Consider the following 12,185-nt stretch of genomic DNA (forward strand, 5'->3'; position numbering starts at 1 on the left):
CTACATGAACATGAAGTTATGATGAGCTAAGATTGCCACTTTTGGATGATACAGTGGTTTTTGTTAGGTCCCATTAAGCATGAAATAGAAGTTTAAAACGGGAATTCAATAAAACAATTAATGAACGGTGTGCAAAAAGTACAAATAAAGCCTTGCCAAATCTATAAAACAATTTGTTCACAGACACAAGCCACAAAAGCTTATCTTGACGTTAAGTTCCGTTTGCTCCGATAAGGAAACAAACCAGCAGCCGCGGCTCTGCGACTTTAAAGAGGAGGGGAAAAAAAAAATTGTTAAGTGTCCCAATTCACTTGGAACAGCAATTCCTTCCATTATCAGGACTCTCTTACACACAGCACTGACAGTAACCGTGCTCACAGCAGAGCAGCTGACTTTGAACAGGCTGACCTTGAGCAAGCAAACGACCTCAGCAGCATGTACTTCTGGCTTATTTCACTGCAGCAGCAAAACTACCTCACCATCTATAGAAGTCTACCATCTCTGGCCACCACCCCTGACTATTTTAAGATATCCCAATACACTTCAGTGATGCACGGTTCAAAGTGATAGAATAACATCTGCTAGCATGTTGAAGTGTAAGTTGTTTACAGAGGCGTTTTTAGCTTGTTCTTGCACCGCGCTTCCCAAACTGACAGAAAAATCGATTGATGAGCAGAGCTTTGCTTCTCATTTAAAACATATCAACCCCAAAATTTAATAAATACTGAGCAAGAATTTTAGGCATTGTGAAAAAGCCTCAAGACACCCCACTCTAGATAAAGCTCATTTAGAAACTTCAAGTATGCGACAGCAATGGGTGAACTTGAAAAGGCAGTTTCTTCCCGAGATGTCAGCTTTGCACAACTTCCCCCCCTGCTCACTGCTTTAAAGAAAAGCTGTATTAAGAGAGATGTTTATTTGTATACAGTTTGTAACTGCTATTTTAAACATACAGAAGTTGTATGCTGATCTGATATTAGGGGAAGAAAATGGTCGAGTTACTCGGATGCGATGATTGTGTAATTGAGTCATAACAACGCGTCCTGCTGACAGCCCCAACCTCCAGAGAGAAAACACAACTTCCAAAACCCGCTCCAGGGAGAGTCACTGTCACCCTGTGTCCTCAGGAGTCCCTGCAGTGACAAGGACCACATCTAACCAAGTTACACAGGCCAGGGAGAAAACATCTGGGAATTCATGGCCATGAGAATTTTTTTTTTTCTAATTTAAGAGAATGCATGTAAGAAAGGAGAACAAGAAGTCATGTAAAATTGCATAAATTTGAGGGGGAAAAAAACCAGCATAAGCTGATGGTGGTTTATTCTGAAACTTAGCACGACGCTGCAAAAGTCATAAATAAAAAGCTGTCCTGCTGCAACAGCCTCAGAGCATGCACAGAGCCCTCATTAAGCCCAGCCCATGGGTAGTATTTAAACCACACACAGCTCAACTACTTTATTCTTCTTCCAAAACCCTTTAAAACAGAAGAGCCCATATCAGACCAAATGGATCTTTAAGCTGCAGCAGAACTGACTGGGCAAGTGAGAACAGTGACCACAGAACACAATTATTATCACTTTTCCTCTGTCCTCGCTGATCTTCACGGGAGAGGAGGGCAAGAGAAGGAGAGGAGGAAAAGCCTGCTCTCATCCACCAGGAACACATCCAACAGCAATGTTTCCATCTCTCTGAGCTCCGCTGCAACGCTACTGACATTTGGCATTTTGTCTGGAACGAGTCTGTTGATTAGCAACTACCCTTAGCTGGAAAGCTAGAGGGGGAATATCACTGTCCAGTTCTGGAATGGGGTGACTGCACTGAGTGCATCTACTCACATCTCTTGCTTTTCCTTGTGAGTTCACTGCTGAATACCCAGGATTGCGTTTTACTGCTGTCACCAGGGGAAAAGCGTTTCTGAGCTACGAGCATCTCTTACTAACCAGACACCTTCCACTCTGCCACATCCCTGCAGCTGCCCACCAGCCTGAGGGGTCCAGCTTGTGCCCAGTTTAATCTGGAAGATCAGCTCTGTTGCTTCCCACTTGTTTTGTTTTCCCAATGAATTTGGCTATGCTGAACAGCAGTTTGCCTGCAGAGCCCTGGATGCCAAAAGGAACATCCTCTGTCCGGGAAACCAAGTGCTGATCCTCAAAACATATTTTCAGTCAAGCTTCCAGCTGCACTCTACCAGCAATATACTCTGACACAGCACAAAGATGATGATGTTTTCTTTGGAGACAGGAGGTGAAATAACCACGAAGGCATCTCCATGGGCTGGTGGTGAGCCACTGTTCAACTCCCTTTGGGGGCTGTGCTGCAGGAATGGCATGTGGCTGCCGTCAGACCCACAATATTACAGGGATTTTATGAATGATGAGCTTGGTAAGGTTTACTGAAGATTCATTTCCAAAATCCCCCTAGGAAGACAACCCAAATTAAATCAGAAAGAAGGTGATTCCGCTTGGAAAAAAAAATAAATAAAAAAATAAAAATTAAGCAGCAATTCCCTGAAGAGTTACCTGTGAATGCAACACACTGAGAAGGCCACTGCTTCCCGTGGCAACAGAAAGTAACCTGGCTCCCTGAAGCAGATGGGCAGCAGCACCACCTTGACCATTTCCCTTGACTCCTCTTGGAGGTTACTGCTCACTGCAGAGCCATTCTGAAGCCTCTCTTCTCATACGTGCTCCCCTAAATGCATTCACCTCAGGAAAGAGGTGAAAAAAGGGGAAATGACTTCCAGAGAGAAGCACCATGCCCTGGGAAAACTTTCTGCCTCGCCAGATGAGCAAAAGAGGCCAGACTTAGAAACAGATGTTTTGATTCTCCTCCTCCACAGCCTGCACTGCTTTCCATTTGGGATGAAACACTCCCCTCTTCACGATTTGGGGCACAGCTGACCAAAAGGACAGCAACACACTTCTCACACCATTTCCATAAATGACAAAGGCTTGATCACCTACACCAGACGTAAGGGTGTTTTCTTCTGAAAATGTACACACTGCTTAGTTATTTACCTCCTTAGATCACTCATAAAAGGTCAGCAGTCTTAATGTGTGAGGCCAGAAGCAGAAAAGGGCTTCAAATACCACATCTCTCTAGTCCACAGCTATTAAAATCCAGACCAGCACAAAAAGAGCGTCTAAGCACAGACACTGCCTTTCAAGGAAAGAGCATTGGGAATAACATCTGATCTTTAAAACAAATTAAAAATCATCTGTGATTTCAGACAGTGTGTCGTAGCTGGTATTTATTCATACCCATACTCGACAATTTCTAGCAATATAACAAACAGGAGCTTCCAAAAGGTAACAAAATATCAAAATCTATTTTTCATACTTCTTTTAACCATTTTCTTATTTTCTCTTAGCTTGACAAAGCTGAAACAGAAACAGGAAAACATCAAGTCATTATCACTCCATACAGTCAGTCTCCATTTTTCTGCTTGCTCATATCCATTTAAAATTGAGTTAGTCTCACTTGTTTGGGACCTCTCCTCATATAATAATACCCTAAGATCTCCAAAAGTCATCATCAGATCACCCCTCCTTCTGCTATAGGCTAAGGTAAGTCAGCCCATTATCCATCCACCTGGCTACATGATGTTCCCCTCCTTAAGTCCAAATCCTCTTATTACTCATTTTTCCAACTCATTAGTCACTTCCTCTTACAGATGCAAAATAGTGACACTAGAATTCAAAATAAGCACCCTAACACTGGACCTCATGGCATTCTCCATTCTCATGATCATTAGTTCACTATGGTCCCAGGAACAAAAAAAAAACCAAAAAAAAAACCAGAAGGAATGATCAGACTGAGGGGGAAAAGAAACTCAAAAAAAAAAAACCCAAACAACACCCCCCTTCCAAAACAAACAAACAAAAAAACAACAAAACCCACCACCACCAAACAACCTTTTCTCTTTATTCAGTTTTGTAAACCTTGTTTCAACATGTCATAGTCAAACAGGTCAAACCTGAACTGTCACTCCCAGGCTCTTCTAATACAAAAATACATTTAATTACAGTTGTATTTTATATATAAATGCCCCTTATTTGACTGACAAAAAGCACAATCTCTTTCAAAATAATATGCCATCGCAATGCAAGATATTCTCTGAAGGCCTTTCTCATTCTTCTCTAAGTCCTTTCCTGAAACTTCCCCAGCATCATCTATTTAAAAACCTTTTTAATCCAGTCCCTATTTTCTGATACCATTTACACTATTCTGATGCTTCCAATAGAATAAAAAGAAATTTTGAGGAACTGCCAAACACAATTTAGTTTCACTAACACAAAGTTAGTTTCAGTCACCCAACTGGTAAAAGCTACACCATCCACGATGAAATCCAGCATGCTGAAAATCTGTTCAAAAGTAAAACCTCTTGTTGAAAATAATGTCAAAGTATAGTTGTTTTGGGTTGGTTTTTTTTTTTTTCCCAAAATTATCTCAACCAATATTTATATATTAAAAAAAAAACTCAAGTAGATGGACCCTAACTGTTTTTCTTCTTATGTCCTTTTGATTTTCAATTATTGACTTGGATGGTACTTCATAGAAAGATTATGAAATTGTAAAAAACAAAGAATATGATCTACTGAAGCCTGAATATTTATAAAGCACCTAAGCATAACTTACTAAGCAGGAAATTTTAGGTGCACATGATATGGGTCCGTATCACTCAACACCATTGAGGCAAGACAAGTATATGCACCCACAAATCTTATTCTTGGGGAATGATATTATTGAATAAACATCCACAGGGAACCCCACTTGCTCACATTTAGGTGCAATACAAGCACCAAAACACAAAAGAGAAATATATTTTGAACTGTACCATTATATCTCAAGGATTTTCCTGTTCTGAAATCTGAAGAAAAGTATCTAGCAACATCAAGCCAAGTAAAACAAGACTACAGCTACTATATTTTTATGTAGGCAACTAAGAAAGAACAATATCTTGTCTACTGAGCCATCTGAAACAGAAAAAAAATTGCAGAAAGTAGTTAATTGAGGCTGAAGCACTACAATAGGACCACCCAGCCTGGCTGTCCACAGCCTCTGTCAGTTTTTGGGGAGAGAGAAGGGGAAAATGGCAATAGCTCACAATAATCTGTAATGGTTTCAATAAATAGAAAAGCCAAAACAGGTAGGGAAACATTCTCAGACCATGCATCTTGAGGATCTGCTGGATTATGATTCTGTACAGACCAGCTGAAGGTAAGACCTTTGCACTTGTCCAGAGCCTTTTCAGAATTCCTGACATCTTTGCAAGCCTGATTTGTCCTGAGAGTCCCAAAACCTTAAGTATCTTAAGTAGTATACAGCTTTTACACCAAAATGAACTCCCAAATTAACACCAAATGAACACCAATATTAAGTTACTTAATTTTTTATTCCCTCTCGTATATATTTCTGTATAATGTGGGCATGCATCAATCCATAATGTTTCCCAATTTAGTTTTCTGTTGATGAACTCTGTGTAGTTTTTAAATCCTCTGCTGCAGTTTGCAATTAAGTAATACAGAATGCAGGTGATGAATTAGAATATTTTATGTGAGCACTGTACATGAAGCATTCTTGTTTACAAGCTACAGTCAAAAAATAGATTCCTCTGGCATGAAATCACTGATTTCATCAAGCCTGGAACTGCACTGCACAAGTTTTCATTTCTAGCATGAACAGCTGTAAAATATTTAAAATTTTCTTCAAAGTACTCATTGTCCTACTTTACTAGCTTCTTACTGAATCGGCAGACGGGCAATGCACAGCACAAATGACTGTCAATGATGCAAAACAGAACTGAAAAAGATCTTCAATCAAGACGAGTTTAGCTTATAAGGAAAACAAAAGGACTAAATCTTGATAATTTTTCAATGTGAGACAGATTGGGTAACTACTCAAAGAAAGCTTTAAAAAAATAACCAAACAAAACTACTGAAAGCATACATCCATTTTCAGGCAAAAGTAGAATGCAACCATATACCAAAATCACTTTAAATGCCCTTCTGGTATCACCCTAAACATTTAAGCATCCTGTTACTCCCTAAATCCAGGAGTTTACTAAACTCTACAGCTGCTGAAGGTACTCAGTCAGAATGGAGTTTCTAAGAACTAGGGAAAATATTTACAAGTGCTGGAGAAAAACAGAGGCATTTACATAATCTTTGGCAACAGGATATAGAAACTTCTAGTAACACTGTCCAGCTGCTTAGAGGAAAAAAAAAATCCATCATGTTAGGAAGCCTGGAAAGACATCCTAAACAAGCAAGTGAAAGATTTTTTTTTTTTCCTTTTCTTTTTGAACAGAGGTCTCAAAATAACACTGATGACTTTGGAGAGCAACACAAAACATCCTTCCAGGAAAAAGACAGCACTATAAAAACATTCAGAGCAAGTTCAAAATGGCAAACAACTACTTAATTTTCACATTCCTAGGTGGTTTTATCTTTTCCAAATTATCCTGCCTGGAGGAGTAATTATTTAAGCCTTTAACTTGAAGAAATGATAAAACCTCGTTCCTTAACAGGTGAGAAACCAAAACAAATGACACCTACCTGTAATACCGAGATTGTAAATAGGTTGAACAAATAGTCTTTGATACATGGCTGGCAGACCCAAAGTCTATGACTTTGACCCGGTAAGGCTGTCGAACGGGATCCACCAACATAATGTTCTCTGGTTTGAGGTCAGCATGGATTAAACCCAGACTTTTTAGTTTTTTCAGTGCAGTGGCCACCTGTTGCAGAATAGGCCTTATTACTTTCAGTTGCAGAGGGCTGAATTTGTTTTGTTTCAGGAAGTCGTACAAATTCTGTTCCAACATCTCAAAAACCAGACAAGTATGGTTACGATGCTGAAAGCATTCATAGGCTCTCACAAAGTTAAACTCATCAGCATTTTCAGTGCTTAGTCTCGCTAAGATGCTCACTTCTATCTGCCCTTGGCGCACGTACGAAGGATGATTCTTCAAGATTTTGATTGCCACAATCTCGTTTGTCCCCCTTTTCCAGCACTTGACTACTTGTCCAAAGGTCCCTCGTCCCAGGAAATCCAGAACCTCGTAGGTGTTTTTCACCGAGCACAACACCTCGTGCTGCACTAGCTGGTAATCTCCATCCCCGCTGGTACCGCTCTGCTTGGGAGCCGCGGCCGTGGTCACCACCGTCACCGGGTTGCCCACGCCGGTCTGCAGCATTGCAGGCAGGATGGACAGCTCATCAACGATCTGCATCGTGCTGCTCTGATTATCCAGCTCCTCGCTCTTACGCTTCAATCCACATCGCTGGGCTCCTTCCAGGATATCCGACCGGCTTCCCCGCGGCCCGGCCCGAGGGGCCTCCAGCTGAGGTTGCTGCGCCCACGCTGCCAACGCTTTTGTAGCACCTGCAGTATTTTTTAAAGCAACAGCATTTGACTGCAACCAAAAGCTCTGTCCTCGAGGTCTATCAAATGGGTTTTTAGTCTGAAAGAAAGTACTAACCCTGTGGGGAGAAATTCCAAAGTTTTTACCGTTCACATAGATTTGTGGGTAGGTTCTTTCGTGGTACACACAACTGCTTGGTTCTAGTTTGAGTTTCTTCACACTACAAAAGGCACTTGACTGGGTTTGATAAACATATGGTGGATAGACCAAGACTTGTGAGGCCATACCTACAGGGGGAGAGAAAAAGAAAAAACACGTGAAAATTGTGCGCATTTCCAAGCTTTCCAGCAGCCGCTACTTCAAAAAGAAAAATCAGGACACAATTATGTTCTCCAAATGAGCTGGTCTAAAGTTGTTTTCTGTTTAGCTTCTTGTGGCCAGAACAAGGCCTTACCAGTGCCCACACGAGGACTTTAGCAGCAGCAGGTTACTGCAGTTAAGTGCTTTAGCTGAGACAGGCTACAGCAGAGCACTACATGTCATTTTTCAAGCTGGGGTCCTACCTTTGTGCTATTAAACTCAACTTTCATTTAAAACCTCCCACCATTTCTCCACACAAAAGTAGCACAGAGTTCAGTAACACAACTGAGAAGCCAATTCAAATGTTTAGCAAGGATGCCATGAAAATAACTCAGAAGTTCTTAATTGTGAGTCAGCGCTACCTGTTACACAAGGTACCCAACCTATTCATTGTAAACACCACCAGGCTTCCAAGAACAGACAAATGTCACAACTGCCACAGATCAAAGAATTTCGCTGGGACGAAAATGAAAGTGATCAAGCCATGTGATGGGGCCCAAAATAACTTAGGGGGCATGGGTATGTAGACATAAACAACGAGAACGTTCCAGTAACTTACGATGTACAGTAACCCAATCCATTGACGAAAGGCAGCTGCTTTCCCTGAGCTCTGTTCCACCCCATTGCAGAAATTTGTGTGTCAGTGACAGAATCAAAGCACTGAGTTTACCTTCCAGGTGTCCTCTATGCACTGACACAGTGTCCCCTTCCAGACTCGTCAAACACCAGCCTTAAACTTGTCTATCATGTAGTTAAGCTAAATACTATGAAAAAAGGTTCTGGATGGACCCTGGTGTAGCTACAAGGTTTCAGGGAAGTTATGGTTTATATCAGTCTGATCAGCTCCCAGAGACAAATTCAATACCAATAATAACTTAATTAGATCACTTAATCATACCAAGCACATGAAAATTCTGGTAATAGGTACTTAAATTGCAGATGAGTCACATAAAACTTGAGCTAGATACTGCAGTGACTCTGATCAAATGAAAACTAACCAAAAGCACAGCATAATTACTCTGAAGCTGTGATTTGATTTATGCAAATGAACATTTAGATATCTGAAGAGCAATTAAAATAATCATACCAACACCTCAGTTTAGAATCCTCTAATGGGTTTTGTCCCAGCTGCAGAAGAAAACTTCAAAGCCCTTTCCTTCCCAAAGCTGTTTTCTCAGAGCCAGACGATGTAGAAAGCTGGAGACAGCCAGGAAACAGCCAGCAGCTGGGCTCTCCTGCCACCAAACATGATGGGACTGCCACTGGCCTCCTGCTCCACACCAAGAATTTAACACTATTAACCTCAAAACACAAGAAAAAGTTCCCCAAGCTCTTGACTTCTCCCCTAAATAATGTGCCTCATAACGAGGTGCATAAGAATTATTTTTGACTATGAGATCTTACCGCCTTTTCTATCATTATTATATTTAAATAAATCACTTACCCTGATAATATTATTTAGATATCCAAAAACCAGCCCTCACTGACTGCCCCAGAGAACATGTATGTCCAAGCCCCTCTGGAGCTTCCAGTGGCACCTGCAGTTCAGGCCAAGCCAAACTTTCTATCAGCACCTTACCATTCCTCCAGCTCTGGGATGACTCAAATACCCCATCTGCCAAAGACACTAATATATCAAAATAATATTTTGCTTGGGGGTTTTATTCTTAAAACCTTTTCAAGGTCCCCACTAAGAAATACTCTGCTTGCTTTTTTATTACAATCCCCTTACTTTTTGACACACATGTGCATGAAACAAGTAAAATTTTCCAACTCAAAAAACATTTACGCTTCAAAAGGAAAGAAACTTCTGAAGGACACAGCAGTGTCTTATCCCAGTTTGCTGACAGAGGGGTTCAGAATCACTTTCCTGACTCACAGACAAATCTAAATGCTGGGCATGGCCCTGAGGCACAGCCACACCACGAAGCCCCTGGGCAGGAACAGGTCCTGGGCACTTCCAAGCAGGAGGGAATGGGGACAGCTGGCCCACGGGTGACAATCTGGCCAAGCTGCAGTAGCCCCAGCAGGTCCATTTGTCCTGGATCTGCTGTGATCTGACAGCAAAAATCCTGCCCCATTTAACTTCTGGAAAATGTATTTGCCTGTGTAAACACCAAAGTGGAGGGCACTGGAAGATGATGATAACTACTTTGAAAAAGGTACACTGAAATTAAGGATGTTTCTGGAAGACAGGACAACAGTCCAGTATGAGAGAGAACCAGAGGCTCACTCAAATCCTCACCTGAGCCTGTGAGGACCACTGGCATTTAAAACCATGTAAATTTTCTATTATAGAATATTATTATCTTATTATTATATAATAAATTATTATATATAAATATACAATAACAATTTATATATTATATATAATGTAAATTCTAGATTTATAATAATAATCTATTTTATTTTATAACAAATATAATAATAATCTATATTACTATAGAATATTTCTATTCTATTAGAATAGGAATATTCTATTCTAGGTCATGCTGTTCAAACCAGTCCAGAAGGTCTGGAGGAATGCACTCCCAACATTCATTTCAGTTGGATAAGAAAAACTATCACATTTTGGGGTCAGTGTGTTTCTTACAGGCCTAATTCTATGACCCTGAACCTCCACCACAGTAACAGCTCTGTTTGCAGATAAGAAGTGTTTACTGAGTTATTACAAGAACATTTTTAGCAACTCAAAAAAAAAACTAAAAAAAAAGAGAAAATTTAGCACTAAATAGAAGAGATAACATACCCTGGAAGAACAACCTTTGATACAATCATGACAGACTGAACTAATAAAATAAAATTTTACCCCACACAAATAAAAATGGACTTGTAAAATCACCTCATTTCTTACCTTCCCCTAAACACTTCTTCATCACTGCCACAATTTTGCTTGCCTTTCTCTAACCTGCCACTTCTAGATGCCAATGTCATTTGGAGAAGCTGCAATATCTTCACGTAACCAGTGAATAAAGTGCTCCTGTGACCCAGGCACGTAAAACCCTGCAGCATCCCACACCTGAGACTGCCTGAAGCCCTCTGCCACACACTCCCAGTGCTCAGAAGGCATTTCAGACAGAAGCACACTCTACCCAGCACACATGCAATGAAATCCATCAGAACAGCATGGAACCATCCAATACAACCAGCTGCTGGAGGCCTTTGCTTTGAGAAGCTAAGCTGATAAACAGAACTGATTTCCCCCCAACCCAGATCAAAATAAACCCCCCACAGGCAGCAGAGCTGCACAACAAACCTTGAAGAGAAAGGGAAAATACCACAACACCCTCTACTGTAACAGCACTGCTGTGTTGTGAAGGGTTTTTTGTTGTTTGGGGGTTGTGGGTTTTGTTGTGGTTGGGCATGGTTTGTTTTTTTGGTTCTGTTTTTCTTGCTGGGTTGATTTGTTTGTGGGGTTCAGAAGCTTTTTTTTTTTTAACTATTTTGAGGTACTTGGATTACAATACAACCCTATGGATAGCTACACCTGAAAGAATAAAGAGTTATTGTGTTGCAGGTTTTTTGTTGCCCTTTTTTTAAACCAGGACTCCCAGCAAAAGAAAATAATACACAGCACTTTTTCACCTAGCAAAGAGTGGATCTTTCTTTTCCCCCAACACAAAACATTTCTCTGAGTTCACACATCTTTCTGCATACTTCTTAATGAGACTGTTCCTGCTTCCTCATGCAAACTCAGACCACACCTTCATTAGCAATGAAGTAAGAGAGGGATGTGTAGAGCCAAACAACCAGTGCTAAAGGAAAGAAAAATCAACTGTGCTCATTTCAGGGAGGTTACTTGAGCCTGAACACACATAACCAGCTGGTGCACATCTTCCAGTTAAATTTAATTTAAAATAAAAACCAAATGTGTGCACTACAAGACCCCTCCAGGATGCAAACCAAAGCTGAGTAAGCAGAAGCGTGAGAAGAACTGAAAAGTGCAATTTCCAGGTGCCAGTACCACAGGCAGCCTCTGGATACTCAATAACTCCCCACCTGACCTTCAGTAAGACTCTGAATTCTGTGCTTCTGAAAAAAGTATGAACAGAGTAATGAAGCAAACATATTTCAATTAAGTAAATTCATTGTTTATTCCTTTAAATAAATGAACAAATATATTTTCACAAAGTGGTGTCAGTGAACAGGAGGCACTTCAGTTTGTCCCTTCCAGCCAAGCCTCTCTCTACAGAAACTTGCACACACAGATGTGTCTCAGCAAAATGAGGCACCTCTGGTTGATATCTTACTGATGTTCACCTAAGTGCAACAATGCCTTTTCCTTGTCAAAATGACATCTCCAGCCTTCTCAGGCAGTTCTAGGCAAACTCTGGAACACGATGGATTTGGCAGAGTCCGACAACCTTGAGCAGCACAGGCTGTTCCAGGCCTGACCACCATCAATAATTAACTATACAGTGACATTTCCACATGACTGAGTCAGGGGGCTGCCTGGCAA

General features: G+C 40.8%; 1 protein-coding gene across 6 annotated transcripts in view; it reads right to left on the reverse strand.

Moving 5' to 3' along the window:
- The window catches only part of HIPK3 (homeodomain interacting protein kinase 3), a 66,217-nt gene that overhangs the window by 43,401 nt on the left and 10,631 nt on the right, over positions 1-12,185 (reverse strand). For 3 of the 6 annotated variants that reach the window (XM_086893282.1, XM_086893283.1, XM_086893281.1), the window contains exons 2-3: positions 7,484-7,653; positions 6,558-7,386 (exon numbers count right to left, since the gene is read on the reverse strand). In XM_086893282.1, the coding sequence (XP_086749408.1) occupies positions 6,558-7,234 (677 nt within the window). In that variant the 5' untranslated portion in view covers positions 7,235-7,386; positions 7,484-7,653. Of the gene's footprint in view, positions 1-6,557; positions 7,654-12,185 lie in introns of all 6 variants that reach the window. The other 3 variants (XM_086893280.1, XM_023928482.2, XM_023928483.2) reach the window with 1 other exon arrangement.

The sequence above is a fragment of the Cyanistes caeruleus genome, chromosome 6 (assembly GCF_971803275.1).
Source record: "Cyanistes caeruleus chromosome 6, bCyaCae1.hap1.1, whole genome shotgun sequence".
Classification (NCBI taxonomy): Eukaryota; Metazoa; Chordata; class Aves; order Passeriformes; family Paridae; genus Cyanistes; species Cyanistes caeruleus.